This window comes from Octopus sinensis, linkage group LG5, assembly GCF_006345805.1.
Source record: "Octopus sinensis linkage group LG5, ASM634580v1, whole genome shotgun sequence".
Lineage (NCBI taxonomy): Eukaryota > Metazoa > Mollusca > Cephalopoda > Octopoda > Octopodidae > Octopus > Octopus sinensis.
This window is the reverse complement of record NC_043001.1, coordinates 133,533,174-133,553,505: the sequence shown is the minus strand read 5'-3', so window position 1 is coordinate 133,553,505 and position 20,332 is coordinate 133,533,174. Positions and strand designations below refer to the sequence as shown.

General features: G+C 37.5%; 1 protein-coding gene across 1 annotated transcript; it reads left to right on the top strand.

Annotated features, from left to right (window-relative positions):
* The first annotated feature begins 327 nt into the window (after nucleotides 1-327).
* On the top strand, nucleotides 328-17,912 carry LOC115212282 (estradiol 17-beta-dehydrogenase 2-like). Its single transcript, XM_029781121.2, has 5 exons — nucleotides 328-946; nucleotides 7,181-7,393; nucleotides 9,949-10,269; nucleotides 13,327-13,434; nucleotides 16,762-17,912. The coding sequence occupies exons 1-5, from the start codon at nucleotides 610-612 to the stop codon at nucleotides 16,974-16,976; spliced, it is 1,194 nt and encodes a 397-aa protein (XP_029636981.1). The 5' UTR covers nucleotides 328-609; the 3' UTR covers nucleotides 16,977-17,912.
* Nucleotides 17,913-20,332: the final 2,420 nt, after the last annotated feature.

Below are 20,332 nucleotides of genomic sequence, written 5' to 3'. Positions count from 1 at the left end.
CACACAAAAATGACCATAACCATTATTACATCACCATTGTCAATACCACCATCACCACCACTGCCACAACCACTATCATCAGCATTATCTCCTCCATTACCACCACCACCGCCACTGCCACCACCACCACCACCACTGCTACCACCACTGTCACCACCAGCACAACGATCACCACTGCTACCACCAAAACACCACCACCACCACCAGTTTTCAGTGTAACAGGATCAAAATTCACCACGCAAACACGTGGTTATTTTTGTTCTTGGAAAAATATATCTATGATAAATTGAGTGGGGAATTCCTTTTTCAAGAGATTTAAAAATTTGCCCTCAATTATTTATATAGAAGCCCGTGTGTTTCATTCAGAACTAGTCTCCCAACAGAAATACACAAGCAACAAACTTGCTGCAATATATTCCTGCTATAGATATATATATATCGCTAGTTTGGTCACCACAGTCATAACAACAAGCAGCACCAATATCTCTGTCTGATTTCTACTTCTCTCACTTAATTTACTAAAGTACTGAATATTTAAAGTTAAATCTCATACAATAATTGTGAATTACAAAATCAATCAATACCTATTCAGCCACTCCGACACACACCATGTTGTCAGGAATTGCTGATGGCACCTGTCCCCAAGCAGAAAAATCTGTTGACAATGAAGCAAGCATGGAGACATTTCAGAGCTTATTCTTGACGAAGGAATTGTTATACCTGTGTTTGTGTTCTCTTGCATTGGAATTGCCCCAGACTAAGGCCAAGTTGTGTCTTATGATCAAATTAACTGCCGTTTTGGCCATATACTGGCTATCAAACAGTTTGTTGCCCCAACAAAGACACATAAGGCATCTTATTATAGCCGGCCTTATTCTACTGCTAATTAACAGGAATATAAGGAAATTGTTGCTGAACATTAACAAGAAAGCGATACTTGTAACAGGTAATCCATTACATTATCTCTCTCTCTCTCTCTTTCTCTCACTCTCTGCATACACACACACACACACATACACACACACACATACATATATGTATATGTACATATATAACATACATATACATATATATATACACACACGCGCAAACATATATATATATATATGTATTAATATGTATATATCTATATCTATCTATATATGCATATGCAGTTGTATGCATGTGTGTGTGTATATATGTATATATACTCTTTTACTTGTTTCAGTCATTTGACTGTGGCCATGCTGGAGCACCGCTTTTAGTCGAGCAAATCGACCCCAGGACTTATTCTTTATAAGCCTAGTACTTACTCTATCAGTCTCTTTTGCCAGACCGCTAAGTTACGGGGATGTAAATACACCAGCATCGGTTGTCAAGCAATGTTGCGGGGACAAACACAGACACAAACATATACACACACATACGTATATATATACATATATATATACGACGAGCTTCTTTCAGTTTCCATCTACCAAATCCACTCACAAGGCTTTGGTCGGCCCGAGGCTATAGTAGAAGACACTTGCCCAAGGTGCCATGCAGTGGGACTGAACCTGAAACCATGTGGTTGGTAAGCAAGCTACTTACCACACAGCCACTCCTATGCCTATACTTACCACACAGCCACTCCTATGCCTATATATGTATACATTACATATGTATGTATTACATATATATATGTATTATATATGTATGCATTTATGTGTGTGCATGTGTGTATGTATGTATGTATGAATGTATGTACGTATGTATTGTGTTGTGTGGATGGGTGTATGAATGGATCGGTAGTAGACTGGGTCAAGCAGTTTGTGATAACAAATGAAATTACAAATAAAACAACATGCAAGGACTACAGGATGTAGATTGGTTACAATAATCACACCAATCTGCTAAAGTTTCTATACTGTTCTGCATATCTGAGTAAAGATACCAGCTTTTTTCTATCAGCTTTTCTCTAACTCCCATTTTCCTATGTGTTAAGGCAAAGAGGATGGGACCCTGAAATATCCAAGAAATACAAGGCAAAACTTCAAATGTTGCTGTTTTCACATTTGTAATTCATTTTGGATTGTTTTGGCCTAAAGATTTAATGAATCAGTCAGTCAGTCAGTCAGTCAGTCAGTCAGTCTGTCTGTCTGTCTGTCTGTCTGTCTGTCTGTCTGTCTGTCTATCTATCTATCTATCTGTCTGTCTGTCTGTCTGTCTGTCTGTCTGTCTGTCTATTGATACATACATACATACATACATACACATATATACACATATATACATACATAAATGCATACATGCATACATACATGCATACATACATACACATATACAAACACACAAGCTTGCATACATACATTCATACATACATACTAAAAGCGGTGCTCCAGCATGGCTGCAGACAAATGACTGAAACAAGTAAAAGAATAAACATGGTATGCATTATACAATACAATTGTATCTTCACAAATCAATGCAAATAAAGAATGCTAGCTCATCAGATCACCAGCACACCATAATTAGACCAATGATTCAACTCCTTGGTGTAACCATGATGTTCTGGTCTTTATATATATATAAAGGCAGCAAGCTGGCAGAAATGTTAGCGCACCAGGTGAAATGCCTAGCAGTATTTCGTCTGTCGTTACGTTCTGAGTTCAAATTCCGCCGAGGTTGACTTTGCCTTTCATCCTTTCGGGGTCGATAAATAAAGTACCAGTTTCACACTGGGCTCGATGTAATCAACTTAATCACTTTGTCTGTCCTTGTTTGTCCCCTCTATGTTTAGCCCTTTGTGGGTAGTAAAGAAATATATATATATATATATATATATATATATATATAAAGACATGTGGCCTAGTGGTTAGGCTGTTGCACTCATGATTGCTGGATCATAGGTTTGGTTCCCTGACTGGGTGGTGCATTGTGGTCTTGAGCAAGACACTTCATTTCACATTGCTCTAATCTCCCTTTTATCGGGGGGGGGGGGTTGATGGCCAGCTCGCCTTGCCAGCGGGGTGGTGTCATTTGAAGGCTAAAACACTGCAAATGCACATTACGACCAGTGATGTGTAACAACATCTGATAGCCTGGTTGGTTATATGATATGTATACATATATGTGTGTTGATTTCATAAGAATTTAACAGCTTCTGGAGAGCATGAAATAATTCATTCTTTATGGTTGCCTTTTTCTATCGAAAGGTGTTTTTTTTAACCCACTTTATACATGTTATCATTTAAGAGTTCTAGGAGTTCAACCATTTAACCCTTTCGTTACCAACCCGGCTGAAACTGGCTCTTGCTCTGTAATACAAATGTCTTGTTTTCATAAGTTTTGAATTAAAATCTTCCACCAAACCTTAGTCACAATTTACGTTTCTAACACCAGCTTAGTGTTAACTAAGTTAGTTTACTAAATTATTTGTTATATTTAAAGTAATTGAAAGAAACACAGAGTATCTAAAAAAAAATACAGTAACGAAAGGGTTAAGACTAATTATGTCGTGTGTGTGTGTACGTGTGTTTGTGTGTGTGTGTATGTTGACACACAAGACTTTTAAGCTTGTGTTGTGTATTCTCAATGGCCTGGCCATATTCCGATATACACACCACCACTCAAAATGAATACAAATGTATTCACTTCTCTTTCACATGGGAAGTGTGTGCAATCAACCATGGAAAGTGTTTTGTTTGTGCCCGTATATGGTTGTATGTCTCTGTAATTGTATATTCATATGTACATGAGTCATACACATGCATGCACAAATACATATGCACACACACGCACGTGTGCACACACACACGCACGTGTGCACACACACACGCACGTGCGCACACACACACACACACACACACACATTTATGTGTATCTTTTATCGTTTCTTTTATGTTTTACTTGCTTTAATCATCAGACTCGACCATGCTGGAGCATGCCTTGAGCAAAAAGTAGTCACTATAATAGATCTCACTACTCATTTTCTTTTTAAGCCTGGTAATTTTCCTACTGGTCTCTTATGCTGAACAACTAAGTTACGAGGATGTAAATACACCAACACCGGTCGTGAAGTGGCAGTGGGGGACAAACACACACACACACACACACACATATATGTGTAAATATATATATGTATATGTATATCCTTCTTCTCGGACAGAACCGTGGCTTCAACTCTGGGTTTCGCTGCCTCGACGAATATTGTCGGCTGTGTGATAAGTAGCTTGCTAACCAACCATATGGTTCCGGGTTCAGTCCCACTGCATGGCATCTTGGGCAAGTGTCTTCTGCTATAGCCCCGGGCCGACCAATGCCTTGTGAGTGGATTTGGTAGACAGAAACTGAAAGAAGCCTGTCGTATATATGTATATATATATATATGTATGTGTGTGTATGTGTTTGTATGTCTGTGTTTGTCTCCCTAGCAATGCTTGACAACCGATGCTTGTGTATTTACGTCCCCGTCACTTAGCGGTTCGGCAAAAGAGACCGATAGAATAAGTACTGGGCTTACAAAGAATAAGTCCCGAGGGTCGATTTGCTCGACTAAAGGCGGTGCTCCAGCATGGCCGCAGTCAAATGACTGAAACAAGAAAAAGAGTAAAAGTGTAAAGAGTATATATATATTACATGGAAAAATGCGAGCATGAAAAGTAATATTCTTAAGATTATACACCTGGAAAAGTACACGACAAGTTATTACACCTGTAAAAGTATAGGACAAACTATTACTTCAAGTAAAGTAAAGGATAAGGAACTTTTTACTTAAAATATTGCAGCAAAGAATGCCAGTTCTTCTAATTTATCACTCTTTACAGTTCTCATCTTTTAAATTTATTGTACAAAACTGTTCAGCTAATTTGTAAGTTTGTCTAATTAGTCACTTTTTTCTGTATTTAAGGTAGTAGATTAGCCAAATTTTACTTAAATAAGTATAGTGTTATTTGTAAACTATAATAAAATAATTTTTAATATTCAAATTTTAATTTTAGCTGCAATATTTTAAGTAAAAAGTTTCTTATTCTTTACTTTACTAGAAGTAATAGCTTGTCCTATACTTTTACAGGTGTAATAACTTGTCCTGTACTTTTCCAGGTTTATAATTTTAAGAATATGACTTTTCATGCTTGCATTTTTCTATATAATCCATGATTTTTCCAGGCATTGCTGTTATAAGATAATTAATAATGTATCAATTAATAATTTAAGATTTTACCTTATAAAATACTGAAAGATAATATTTCAATTTTTCCATGTAAGTGATGATAATATTTCAATTTTTTCATGTTTAATTTAAATATGTTGGGATTGAATTATTTGATATTACCCATCCACACCAAATTAATGGCGGGGATTTTTACCTGGTTGTTGGTTGCATCATGGCTCTAAACCATCAGTTACCAGGTTCACCTTGAGTAACCTAATTTTGCAATATTAGGAGGTCACAGGAATTCATTCAACGAAAAAGAAAATTTCCAATGATTCTGGGATTGGTGGGGGAAGCCCCTCACCTAATTTTTTTCTGAACCAAAATAAGGGATTTGCACCATATTAGGAGGTCAGGTACTTGATTCCTTGCAAAAAATAAAATTTTTTGTTTTTTTCTTTGTGAAAATCGTGCAGGTATTAATATAGAAATTTACTATAATGTTGTTATTTAGCCCCAAATCAACCCTGATACTGCAAAGATTCCAGCCATCTGCAAACCTTCTTTTTAGGGATAATCTAGGATATTATGTACAATGGGCATGTGATTTAGGTATGGGGATGTTTTGGCTACTATTTTTAGCATGTCAAGTGACCAGGTAGAGGCTCTTTCATTGGTTCGATTGCGTGATGAGAGTTTTTTACATATATATGTAATATGTATATATATTATCGGCAGAAGTTAGGGAGTAAGTCAAAAGCTGAGAGTTTCGTGCATTGGCACTTATCAAACATGAATTTGTCCATTGTCACTCTGTAACTTGTGACGAAATAACTTCTAAAATACAAAATTTTGTCAAAACATTAAGAGTAAACCCTGTTCTATGTGACATATTCTACCAGTATTGGAAGTTTCAAAGTGTTTAGTTAAAAAAAAATTAATCAACTAATCTGTACGTCAAATTGTATATATATATATATATATATATACAAGAAGGGATTATCCAAAATGGACAAAAGTCAAAGTTGACCTCAGTGAAATTTGAACTCAAAACATAAAGACAGACGAAATACCTCTAAGTATTTCACCTGGAATGCTAATATTTCTGCCAGCTCCCCACCTTAGTATGTAAGTATCCGTTTTAGAAATATATTCTTTATTATTATTGCTTCGGGCTTTACTGCTTACTTCCTCACTTACTGACATTAAACTTCATGACACTTTACCTCATAACTCTTTTTCTATACATTTTTGTTCAATGCGGCTAATGATTCGGAATTTCTCATGCATTTTTCTATAATTTAAGCCTAAGAAAAGTATACTTTTATTTAAAAATTCAAAAAATTGTATATATATATATATATGTTAATTGAAGATGAGTATCTGCCTTACTGCCCATCTTGAGGTCTGACATATTTTGATGTAACTATTTTTCTACTGAACCAAAACTGAATTAGTGGTGAAGCTTGGAAGCTGCTGCAATTGACAAAATGGTGGACTTAACCGTGGTTGAATGATGGTGGACTTAAGAATATATTCAACTACTATGATGGTTGACTGATATATAGATACATGTGTATATATAAAGGGAAAGTTTTAGATGACTGCCCACACGGAGTGTGGGCAGTCATCTAAAAGTTTTTGTTCGTCATGATGCTGACATAAGTTCCTTGTCTTTCCTGATGAGAAGACGGCATAATGCACCCTTTATTCCTTTGGAATTAGGAATATGCAGTCTTTGAAACATGTGTCGAGAATAAAGGAATTTTGTTAAATCGCTGTTCAACTCCATTCTTTCATTTATCTATAGTAAAAAAACACACAAATTTCCACACGAAAGCACGTGATTTCTGCCCTTGGCATGTAGCTTCAACCGTGCTTTCTGACGTAAATTTGCTACCCGGGTATCGGTTAACCGAATTATCCATACTAGGATAATTCATTCAACTACTTAAATATATATATATATATGTATGTATATATATATGCATGTATGTCTATATATGCATCATATATAACAATTATATAGATAGATATTCAATTACATTTTTTCTATCCCTTCAGGTTGTGATCAGGGATTTGGCCACGGGCTTGCAGTGAGACTTGACAAGCTGGGATTCATTGTGTTTGCAGGATGTTTGTACAAAGATGGTGAAGGTGCCTGTTCATTGCAGAAAAAGTGTTCTACCAGACTTCATGTCTTGCAGCTTGATGTCTCAGATTGCAACCAAGTTGAGAATGCATTTGAAAAGATTAAAGACATTTTAGGAGAAGAATGTAAGTATAGAAAGGCTTTCTTATTTGCCTAAATTTTTTAGAGGACAAAAAAGAGCAGTACTTATGACCCATTTGAAGGCTTCAGATACTAGTGAGTGAAAGGGTATAAGTTAACCTTAGACTATAAACCACAACTGAATGCTCACAGCAGGGCATGCTCTACTACATATATTAACTCCAATCACAGAGTGAGTAATCTACCCTAATTTAGAATCTATTGATCCCCAAGTATCCTGGCCTCCCAAGTATTCTTTAATCAGAGTGCTTTTGAAGACCTGTAGAGTAGAAAAATCTCTTACATGAAAAAACAAGTGTGGGCTGGTAAAAGGAAAAGCACCTAGCCTTAAAATCCTATCTCAAAATCTGTTCCCTTTCAAACTATTCTAGCATAGAAAAATGAACATTAAAAAAAAATTGATTAAATAATCTGTACGTCAAATTGTATATATATATATATATATATATATATATACAAGAAAAAATTAATTAACTAATCTGTACGTCAAATTGTATATATATATATATATATACAAGAAGGGATTATCCAAAATGGATAAAAAGCAAAGTTGACCTCAGTGAAATTTGAACTCAAAACGTAAAGAGAGATGAAATACCTCTAAGTATTTCACCTGGAATGCTAACATTTCTGCTAGCTCCCCACCAATAAATGAACAATGTTAACTGATAATAAAGTTAGTGTTAACATATTAAAAGTTGTAAAATAGAGTACCAACTCAATATAATAGTGTCTTGCCCTGGGACACAAAACACTTCCAGTGAATTTGAACTTAAAACAAATGAATTATAAATTTAACCCTTTCGTTACTGTATTTATTTTGAGCGAAATCGAATTGAACCAGCCAGGATCCCTGGTCTGGTGGTACGTAAAAAGCACTATCCGACTCGTGGCCGATGGCTGCACCGCCTCGACTGGCTTCCGTGCCGGTGGCACATAAAATACACCAATCCGACCGTGGCCGTTGCCAGCCTTGCCTGGCACCTGTGCAGGTGGCACGTAAAAAGCACCCACTACACTCACGGAGTGGTTGGCGTTAGGAAGGGTATCCAGCTGTAGAAACATTGCCAGATTAGACTGGAGCCTGGTGCAGCCTTCTGGCTTCCCAGAACCCCGGTCGAACCGTCTAACCCATGCTAGCATGGAGAACGGACGTTAAACGATGATGATGATGATGATGATGCTCTGTCTTTCTTCCAATTATTTTAAATATAACAAAGAATTAAGTAAAATAACATCGTTATCAAGAAGCTAGTGTTAGGGACATAAATTGTAACTAAGGTTTGGCAGAGGATTTTAATTCAGAACTTTTGAAAACCAGACATTTGTACTAAAGAGCCAGAGCCGGTTTCAGCCGGGTTGGTAACGAAAGGGTTAATAAGGCATTTATTTAGAAGTTTTGTCGAGTTACATGTGGTGCAACCAGTCATTATTTGTAAGTGGGTATCGCTTGACAGCCTGTATCATGCTTTCAGTAGTTGTTTTAGGTGCCTTTGTAGTTGCAAACACATATAAACACCCCCAAACTTGATACAGCAAAGCATCCAGGATGTGAGAGGTGGAGGGAGAGACGGCAGCACCAATTTTCAGGTGGTACTTATTACAGCTGAGTAGAGTGGAACTACATGAAGAGCAGTGCTCATTACCCTTTTGGAAGCTTCTGGCCCTTTTGGAAGCTTCTGGCCCTTTTGGAAGCTTCTGGTCCTTTTGGAAGCTTCTGGTCCTTTTGGAAGCTTCTGGCCCTTTTGGAAGCTTCTGGCCCTTTTGGAAGCCTCTGACCCTGGCTGGTGGAAGAATGTAAGCTATACTAAAATTAGACACCTTGCTTGATTGCTTGTAACAGGGTAGATTCTGCTAAATTTATTGATTCCAATTACAAACTGTGCAAGCTTCCCTGCTACCATTCTTATAGTCTCATCTAATTCTAAAACCATGTGCCTTCACTTACATGTAGTAGCCATACAATTATAACTAATATAGTGGCGGCGCAATGGCCCAGTGGTTAGGGCAGCGTACTCGCGGCCATACAATCGCAGTTTCAATTCCCAGACCGGGCGTTGTGAGTGTTTATTGAGCAAAAACACCTAAAAGCTCCACGAGGCTCCGGCAGGGGATGGTGGTGATCCCTGCTGTACTCTTTCACCACAACTTTCTCTCACTCTTACTTCCTGTTTCTGTTGTACCTGTATTTCAAGGGGCCGGCCTTGTCACTCTCTGTGTCACGCTGAATATCCCCGAGTACTACGTTAAGGGTACACATGTCTGTGGAGTGCTCAGCCACTTACACGTTAATTTCACGAGCAGGCTGTTCCGTTGATTCGGATCAACCGGAACCCTCATCGTCGTAACCGACGGAGTGCTTCCAAATAACTAATATCCACTGTAGCTACTATTAGAAGGTGTGTGTGTGTGTGTTAACACTGAAGAAAGTTTGAAATTCCAATGTAAAATTAATACAAATTGAAATTCTGTTGCAATGTAAAGAATAATTCTGAATACTCACTTCTTTGGCTAACTCTATAATCTTTGCTACTTCCAGCTTTGTGGGGATTAGTTAACAATGCTGGAATTTGCTACATAGGCAATTCAGAAATAATATCCACAGATGATTCACTTAAGATTATGGATGTCAACTTTCGAGGGCCATTCTTGTTGTGCCGCAAGTTCCTTCCTTTACTCCGCAGAAGTCAAGGTCGGATTGTCAATGTATCAAGTAATGCTGGATTAGCTCCAGTAGCTTTGATGGGTGCGTACTGCTGCTCAAAATCTGCTCTCCTCATGTTGTCAGAAGTTCTCCGTGCTGAGAATGAACGATGGGGAGTGAAGGTGTCTACAATTGTACCCAGTGGTTATAAGACAGGTAAGCATTAGTTATATATCAGCTAAAGTACATCAAAATTTTTAACACAATAAAACAATATCATTTCAATCATCATCATCATCATCATGATCGTTTAGCGTCCACTTTCCATGCTAGCATGGGTTGGACGGTTCAACTGGGGTCTGGGAAGCCAGAAGGCTGCACCAGGCCCAGTCTGATCTGGCAATGTTTCTACGGCTGGATGCCCTTCCTAATGCCAACCACTCCGTGAGTGTAGTGGGTGCTTTTTACGTGCCACCAGCACAGGTGCCAGATGAGGCTGGCAAACGGCCACAATCGGATGGTGCTTTTTACGTGCCACCGGCACGGGGGCCAGGTGAGGCTGGCAACGGCCACAATCGGATGGTGCTTTTTATGTGCCACCGGCACAAGGTCAGTTGGGGCGGCGCTGGCAACAGCCACGTTTGGATGGTTCTCTTATGTATCACCGGCACTGGTATCATAGCTACAATTTCCATTGATGTTGATTGATTTTGATTTTTCAATATATTAATAAAATATTACAGTGCTAAAATATAGTACTCTTCAGGTGACAAAATGATTAGCGGTATTGTATTTATTCAGGGAAGGTGGAGAGCTGGCAGAAACGTTAGCACGCCGGGCGAAATGCTTAGCGGTATTTCGTCTGCCGTTACGTTCTGAGTTCAAATTCCGCCGAGGTCGACTTTGCCTTTCATCCTTTCAGGGTCGATTAAATAAGTACCAGTTACGTACTGGGGTGGATGTAATCGACTTATCCGTTTGTCTGTCTTTGTTTGTCCTCTCTGTGTTTAGCCCCTTGTGGGTAGTAAAGAAATAGGTATTGTATTTATTCAGGCTTTACATTCTGAGATCAACTTGGCCTTTCATCCTTTTATAATCAGTAAAATAAGTATCAGTTGAGTACTGGAGCTGATGTAGTCAACTGGCCCAGCTCCCTACGGAATTTCATGCCTTGTGCCTATTGCAGAAAGGATGATTTTAACCCTTTAGCATACTTACTACTCTGTCAAATACAATGCTTATTTATTAACATTATTTTAAATTAGCCATGCATTATCTTGTAGCTTTGAGATTTTGATGATGTGGTTGTTTGTTTTTAGAATAACATTATAGGGGTAGGTGTGAGAGACCATATCTGACCAGTTTGAACAAAAAAAGGTGGAATATTTTAGCTGGATGTGGCCAGTTTAAATGCCAAAGGGTTAAAGTACTCTTAACAATACCAACTAAGTATTTACTGATAGTGTAATTCTACACTGAGAGAAAAATCTAATTTATTGTAAAAGCCAAGTTTCATCTGCCAAAACTTGATGTCCCAGTCATCTTGATTTTCCAGAATATCAAAATTTTCAACTTTAGTTAAATTTGAAGTAATACTTAAAAACTTAAAATTAAAAAAAATAGTACTCTGTCAGTTTTGATAATAAGGGATCCAGTTGATCTGATCAACAGAACAGCCTGCTCATGAAATTAATATGCAAATAGCCAAACACTCCACAGGCATGCATACCCTTAATATAGTTCTCAGGGAGATTCAACATGACACAGAATGTGACAAGGCTGGCCCTTTGAGTGACAGGTACAACTCAATTTTGCCAGCTGAGTGAACTGGAGCAAAGTGAAGTAAAGTGTCTTGCTCAAGGACATAACATGCTGCCAGGAATTGAACTCACAACCTTATGATTTTGAGCCAGATACCCTATCCATTAAGCCATGCATCTTCACGAAGTTATATTTGTAATTATGCTAACTCCATTACTGCAAAAATCAGGTATACTGACTCAAAATTTCAACTGTGGAAGACAATTTTATATAACAAACTATTTCTTGTTGGAGAATGTCAAATTTAAGACTATATTTTTGTTGAAATGTCAAACTTACTGAGGCAGTGTGACTTGTGAAAAATGCCAATTCTATTTTTTAAATTTTTTTATAGTTACTGGAATAACCATTAAATTTAATTTTGCAGTTAAAGGGTTGAGAGCTTGAATTGAATTGTACATTGTTACAAATTTATTAAAGGGGGTGAACTGACAGAATGCTAGCAGCATTTCTTTCGGCCTTACACTCCGAGTTCAAATCTTGCTGAGTTTGACTTTGCATTTCATCTTTTCGGGGTTGATAAAATAAGCACCAGATGAGCACTCTGTTTCTAGTAATTGATTAGCTCTCTCTCTCTCTGAAATAAAATTTCAGCCCTTGTGCCTATAGTAGAAAGCATTATAAAATTGTTATTATATAGACGCAGGAGTGGCTGTGTGGTAAGTAGCTTGCTAACCAACCACATGGTTCTGGGTTCAGTCCCACTGCGTGGCATCTTGGGCAAGTGTCTTCTGCTATAGCCCCGGGCCGACCAGTGCCTTGTGAGTGGATTTGGTAGACGGAAACTGAAAGAAGCCCGTCGTATATATGTATATATATATGTATGTGTGTGTGTCTGTGTTTGTCCCCCTAGCATTGCTTGACAACCGATGCTGGTGTGTTTACGTTCCCGTCACTTAGCGGTTCGGCAAAAGAGACCGATAAAATAAGTATTGGGCTTACAAAGAATAAGTCCTGGGGTCGATTTGCTCGACTAAAGGCGGTGCTCCAGCATGGCCGCAGTCAAATGACTGAAACAAGTAAAAAAAAAAAAAAAATATGACATCAAGAATGTTGTTGTTTTTTGAAAAATCTGTTGTTTTCTGGAGTTTTATTGTCACATGTGTCAGTCTTCTCCAAGCCGGTGGCACATAAAAAGTACCATCCGATTGTTGCCGTTTGCCAGCCTCGTCTGGCACCTGTGCAGGTGGCACATAAAAAGCACCCACTACACTCACGGAGTGGTTGGCGTTAGGAAGGGCATCCAGCTGTAGAAACACTACCAGATCAGACTGGGCCTGGTGCAGCCTCCTGGCTTCCCAGACCCCAGTTGAACCGTCCAACCCATGCTAGCATGGAAAATGGACGTTAAACGATGATGATGATGATGATGATGATGATGATGATGAAGCCTTTGAGAAATTTTCTAGTTGCAATTGTTTCATCAGTTCTAAAAATATTTATTTCTTTCAGGTATAATTTCTTATGACAAAGTTAAAATGGCTCAAAAATGGTGGCAGCAAGCACCAAAGCAAGTACAGGAAGATTTTGGGAGAGAAGGATTTTTTATCAACACAAAATGTGAGCATCAAATATTTTATGACTTCTTTTTTTTTAATATTTACATTGCTTTATATGTCTGACACTAGAAAGAATTTTTGCCATCATATTTCTTCAGTAGAATCTATTAGGTAATGCAGCCTCATTTCAACATAATCAAATAATAATTATACAGAAGAACATTTATCATATTGATGTGAGGAAGCACTCCGTCGGTTATGACGATGAGGGTTCCGGTTGATCCGATCAATGGAACAGCCTGCTCGTGAAATTAATGTGTAAGTGGCTGAGCACTCCACAGACATGTGTACCCTTAACGTAGTTCTCGGGGATATTCAGCGTGACACAGAGAGTGACAAGGCTGGCCCTTTGAAATACAGGTACAACAGAAACAGGAAGTAAGAGTGAGAGAGAAAGTTGTGGTGAAAGAGTACAGCAGGGATCACCACCATCCCCTGTCTTTTAGGTGGAGCTTTTAGGTGTTTTCGCTCAATAAACACTCACAACGCCCGGTCTGGGAATCGAAACCATGATCCTACGACCGCGAGTCCGCTGCCCTAACCACTGGGCCAATGCGCCTCCACATATTGATTTAAGGTAAAATGTTTAGTAAGCTTCCTTATCTGAAACTTGAGGGAAAATATTTAGTAAAAAAAATGTTGTTTATAGAAATATTGTTTGTTTGTGCTTTCATGAAATATTATCATGTGTTTAAGTGAATATTGCCTCATGTTTAAGGAAGCATTGTTACATGCATGAGTAATTATTATACAAGACCAGTAATTTTGCAGGGGGTGGGGATTAACCAATTACATTGACTACAGTACTTGACTAGCACTTTATTTTACTGACTCTGGCACAATGACAGGCAAAGTCAACCTTGACAGGATGTGAACTCAGAACATCAAGGATTGGAACAAATGTTGTTAAGCATTTTTTCTGATGTTCTAATGATTCTGCCAAACCAAGAAGTTAGGTAAATAATGCCTTGTGTTTAAGTAAATATTGGCATGAGTTTGAGAATATGAAACGACATTGACTCATGATTTGAGATTTCAAAATGACAGTGCCGCCTCGACTGGCTTCCGTGCAGGTGGCACGTAAAATGCACCAATCTGACTGTGGCCGATGCCAGCCTCGCCTGGCACCAGTGCAGGTGGCATGTAAAAAGCACCCACTACACTCACGGAGTGGTTGGCATTAGGAATGGCATCCAGCTGTAGAAACATTGCCAGATAAGACCGGAGCCTGGTGCAGCCTTCTGGCTTCCCAGATCCCCGGTCGAACCGTCCAACCCATGCTAGCATGGAAAACGGACGTTAAACGATGATGATGATGATGATGATATGGGAAACTTTCAGGTCATCAGATCTGGATTTATGAATTCAGGTTAATTAATTATCAGTTTACTCCACTAATAATTCACACCCTGATTGTGGTAGTGGGGGCTTGCATATCACTGTGACCTAAAGTGCTATAATGATAGAAGTTTTACTCTTGGCTGGTCTAACTAAGCTGGACAGGTTTGAAGTGAGGGATAAGATTAAATGAGAATCCTACCAAAAACTTTGAGAAGCAGTATGGTGGATGCAAAGTTTTGGCAGAGGAATCAGTTAACCCTTTCATTACTGTATTTATTTTGAGATGCTCTGTGTTTCTCTCAATTATTTTAAATATAACAAAGAATTTAGTAAAATAACATCATTATCATTAAGCTAGTGTTAGGAACATAAATTGTGACTAAGATTTAGTGGAAGATTTGAATTCAAAACTTATGAAAACAAGACATTTATACTAAAGAGCCAGAGCCGGTTTCAGCTGGGTTAAGCAATGATCAATAATGAAATCCACTAGATGATGGAAGATGGAATCAAATCATTGACACTGATAACATCTATAGGATTCACAGTAGTGAGGTACATAAGCTACTTACCACACAGCCGCTCCTATGCCTAGATGAAATGTAAACATTTCCTGATATTCTCTCAAGCTTTAATATGTTTGCACTTAAAATACAATCAATCAACTGCCTGAATTTAGCAACTGGAGCAGATGTCAACATTGATATCATATACTTTCAAGAACTCCCATCTTATTCATAAGTTAGATGTCAAACTTTCAGCTGCTGCTGCTGCTGCTGCTGCTTCATCATCATCATCATCATCATCATCATCATCATCATCATCATCATCATCAACAACAACAACAACAACACAACAACAACACAACAACAACAACAACAACACAACAACAACAACAACAACAACAACAACAACAACAACAACAACAACAACGGCAGCAACAGCAACAGAAGTAACAACAGCAAAATCCATGTGAGAAATCATATCAATAGTAGCAGTAGTAGTAGCAGCAACAACAGCAGCAGCAGCAGATCCGTCGATGCTCTCGGTGTCGGGGGGGGGGGGGTGACCTGTTTTCTCCTTCTGCGGGTCTTACGAATAGCAAAGGACCACGTTTTGGACTTCTCCCATCTTGCGAGCTCTGGGACAAAGACCGTTCGCTCAACAGCAACAGCAACAGCAACAGCAGCAGAAACACTAACAGTAACAACAGGCAGCAACTTAAGGATTTGCTCATGGTAGTTTTTAATTATCTCCATATCAGGTACCTATAGAGCCAAGAGTACCCAACAAACTGTGAGGTACTGAGCTGCAGAAAGTTAAAATCTCTCTCTATATAAACGGCAGTTTGTCTGTCTGTGTGTCTGTGTGTCTGTCAGGTTGTACCCTCACCCTGACCACGGCTTTCAACCGATTCTGATGAAACTTGACACACACATAGCCCAATGTCATAATTCAAAACTAACGCAGCGAAAATTTTGAAAAGTTCCCCCAGTTCTGAAAAAAATTGATAAATTCGACATGGGGTCGAGAATCTAAGCTTTTTATTTGCAACACATTTTCTGTTGTAGTTTTCGCAACTTGCAATCGATTTTCACCAAACTCATGGTGAAGCTTAATGTTACCCTAAGAAACTTAATTCTGACGTTAGTTTTCCATGCAATACCTTACCAGCAGAAAAAATCGATAAAATCATGCCATTTTGGGAAATCGCGTTCAAATTCAAGATGACATATTTTCGACAATATCTTTCACAAATTGGCAGGAATTTTTTTAAAATTCACAGCGAGCATCATGTCTGCTCCAGGGGCTCTTACATACCCGGTCAATGCCGGGCTATGCTGCTAGTTGTTAATAAATTAAACTGGCAAAGTTGTTGGCACAGTGTGGTAATTGTGGTTGTTGAATGAATGTGAATGTCATAAAGAATAGAAACTGTATATGAGAAGGAAGGATTTCATCAAAATTTTGTCTTGGTTATTTTCAGATACTGACAGCACATTATCCAGTGACTTCTCTCCAGTATATGAAGCTATGATTGATGGCCTGCTTTCACCAGAACCCAAACAAATTTACTACAGAGGCTTTCTATCACGCTTGATACCTTTTCTCTACTCACATCTACCTTATTGCTTATGGGAACCAATTGCAGGTATTCTCACTGAATGGTTTGTGTTTAAACCAGCATATAACCCAAAATGAAGGAGTTGGGGATAGTTTTAACTAAATGGCTTGAAATTAAATTAAAAAAAAAGAAGCTATCTAAAGAAAAAAAGTATCACAATTGGAATGCAAATAAAGAATGTATAATGAGGAAAAATCTGATGATGAACAATTCTTTTGATTCAAATATCTTTGTCATTTGCGAAATTGCAACATTCTGATACTTTTATTGTTTAGGGACATCGCTCATGTTGAATATCCGATGTATATCACCGTTCATCTCATACGGAATGTCATACTGTGTAACATAGTATAGTGTACATCATACATCTTGCTATTCACCATAATGTACATCAAATGATAGTTTTTTTTCTGTACACCTTGTGACACATCATCATGTATGTCATAGTGTACATCACACAGTACATCATATGACATATCATAGTGTACATAATAGTGTACATCATAATGTACATCTTACTGTACATTCTAAAGTATATCACAGTGTATATCATGATGTACATCATAGCGTAAACCAGTCTAATATTGTGTTTTCGTCCAAGAGAGGAAAGTTTATTATTCTGATCATTTTGCCCTTTCATAAAATATTTATTTTGTCTGCTATCCTGCCTACATGTATTATTATTTATTGTAATATATTTTCAAACTGTATTTTTCTAATGTTTTCAATCTCATGTTTGTACTTCCCTGCTGAAAAAATATTTTAAAACAAACTTGTTATCTTGTTCTTGCCCACATTATTTTAAGATGTTTAAACCTTGAAGTATTTTTTTGTGGCAGAACAATCTTCTTACATGACTTCAGCATTGGTGGTCTTCGTTTTTGTGAAGAAATTGTGTCAAATACTTGTGTTTTTTTTTCCAGTCCGGTGACTACTTGTAATTACTTAAACAAATGCAATATATCTACATAAAGAAATAAAGTTTAATGATAAACAAAGGAATTTTTGGCTAATATTTAGTTGTATTAATTACTTAACAAAATCACTATTGAAGATAATCCCTGATTATCAATTATTCATCAGAGACTGTTTGTGAAATATGTCTTTTAATTGTTTAATAAATGCTTCTACTGACAACTATTTCTAATAGTTTAGCTGAGAAGAGGAGGATTTATACTTTCTCACAGAAATGTCAAAACTAAGACAATGGCTATCTTTACTGTCTTTTTTTTATTTTATTTAAAAAAATTTTTTTGGTAATCCATTAAAATTATTACTTATGGAATATATTTAAGATTTACTGATTATTTTTTAAGGAACTTGCTTTGAAACCATTTGGTCTCAGGTTCAGTTCCACTGCCAGGAATCTTGAGCAAGTGTCTTTGACTGTGACCTCAAATCAACCAATGCATAGTGAGGGAATTTAGTAGACAAAAACTGTGTAGAAGCCCACCTTACATACATACATACATATATATACATATATATATATACATATATATATATACATATATATATACATACATATATATACATACATATATATACATACATATATATACATACATATATATACATACATATATATACATACATATATATACATACATATATAATATATATATATATATATGTATATATATATATATATATATAATATATATATATATATGATCTTCTGGTTTTGCAAGTGAAGACGTAAAGATAATTCATTGTGGTTACATAACTGGTTAAAGCATAGGCAGTGTGATTTTGGCATGCTTTTTACTGTGTGGGTGAATGATAAAGACTACTAGTTAATTTGTGGTGAGTTAGCCGATGTGAACAGGAGGCGATGGTGTTGAACAGGTGGTTCAAAGTCTGCCGGAAGATGATGTGCAACATTGATATGTGATGTGCAGAAAGACATGAGCAGTCTTATGTAGTAGCTAGTGCCATGCAGTTGATGTGAAGCAGTTGATGTGTGAGATGGTGTCGGACAATTCATGTGGAACAGTTGACACAGTATTTGGTGTCAATGAAGTTTGGTGTCAGTAAGTAAGTCAGTTCAATGCGTCAGTGAATGTGAGTTAGTGAATGCAAACAGTGGTGTCTTTGTAAGGTGGAAGGTTTTGAATTTGCTCCAAAAATAATCATTGTGAACTTGGCAACATGAAGAATGTGGAATGGTACCATGAATTTGGAAGTAACAACAGTCCAATAAAAAAAAAGATAAAAAACAAATCATTAGACTGGTGAATAAGAGAAGAGCTCACTAAAAGAAGCAGACACATTTCAGAGGCAAATGAAAGAACTCTCTAAAAACTCTCTAAAGAACTGTTTATTTATTCCATAAATGTCATTGGCCTCTTAATTAAAGTTCTTGTATTTTGGTTATACTCAACAGTTTTGTTTGTTATTTCCAACTCCTCTGATTTCTTTGACTACTGCTTCTTCCACTCTAAGCAAGTTGGTTTGCTGAGCTTGCCTATGGTATTCTGAGCAGTTCGACAAAGAATGTTGGAGCCCGTTGGTAGTATTGGGAGGTTGGATGTGGTGTGGCACGTAAAAAGCACCATTTGAGCATGATCGTTACCAGCATCATCTTACTGGCACGTGAACAAAACATTCGAGTGAGGTCGTTGCCAGTGCCGCTGGACTGACTCCTGTGCAGGTGGTATGCATGCAGGTGGCACGTAAAAAATACCATTTCAAGTGTGGCCATTGCCAATACCACCAGACTGGCCCTCATGCCGGTGGCATGTAAAAGCACCCCCTCCACTCTCAGAGTGGTTGGTGTTAGGAAGGGCATCCAGCTGTAGAAACTCTGCCAGATCAGATTGGAGCCTGGTGCGGCCATCTGGTTCGCTAGTAGTTAGTCAAATCGTCCAACCCATGCTAGCATGGTAAGTGGACGTTAAATGATGATGATGATGATGATTATATATATAAATAGATTAGATAGACAGATAGATAGGTAAATAAATAAATGGAGTTAAATACAGGTGTTATTTAAATCTTTTCACTTCTGACATGATTCGAAGAAAACATTGGTATTATTCCAGAAGGAATAAAATGGTGTAAAACAATGAAATCTTCTCATGAGGGAAAGAAAGAAACCAAACACATCAATAAGACATTTTAGCAGAATGTGATGACGTGTATATGATGAAGAGAACACTAGCAAGTTTTTTTTAAAACCCCTTAGTAGATACTGGCAAGGTAGTTTATAGAAAGAGAAGGAGGAGAAAGAAAGAAATTAGCAGAAAACTAATAGTTGAGAGATAAAGAGCGATAGGGGAATAGGAATAAATCTTAAAGGCTTGGAAGCAGATATATTTAGTGGAAGTGAAATGTAAGAAGACAGCCAAAGGTCGAATTTTATAGAATGGTAGAAATCATTTATTGGAACTAAAGGTATGTTTCTGCCAGTGTTTGCAACGATAAACATGCT

What these genes read in the sequence shown, in the direction of transcription:
- LOC115212282 (XM_029781121.2), top strand. Translation starts at nt 610, where the DNA reads ATGTTGTCAGGAATTGCTGATGGCACCTGTCCCCAAGCAGAAAAATCT. An exon ending in AGACATTTTAGGAGAAGAAT is followed by an intron (nt 7,394 to 9,948) that starts GTAAGTATAGAA and finishes TGCTACTTCCAG; the next exon opens with CTTTGTGGGGATTAGTTAAC. An exon ending in ATTTTTTATCAACACAAAAT is followed by an intron (nt 13,435 to 16,761) that starts GTGAGCATCAAA and finishes GGTTATTTTCAG; the next exon opens with ATACTGACAGCACATTATCC.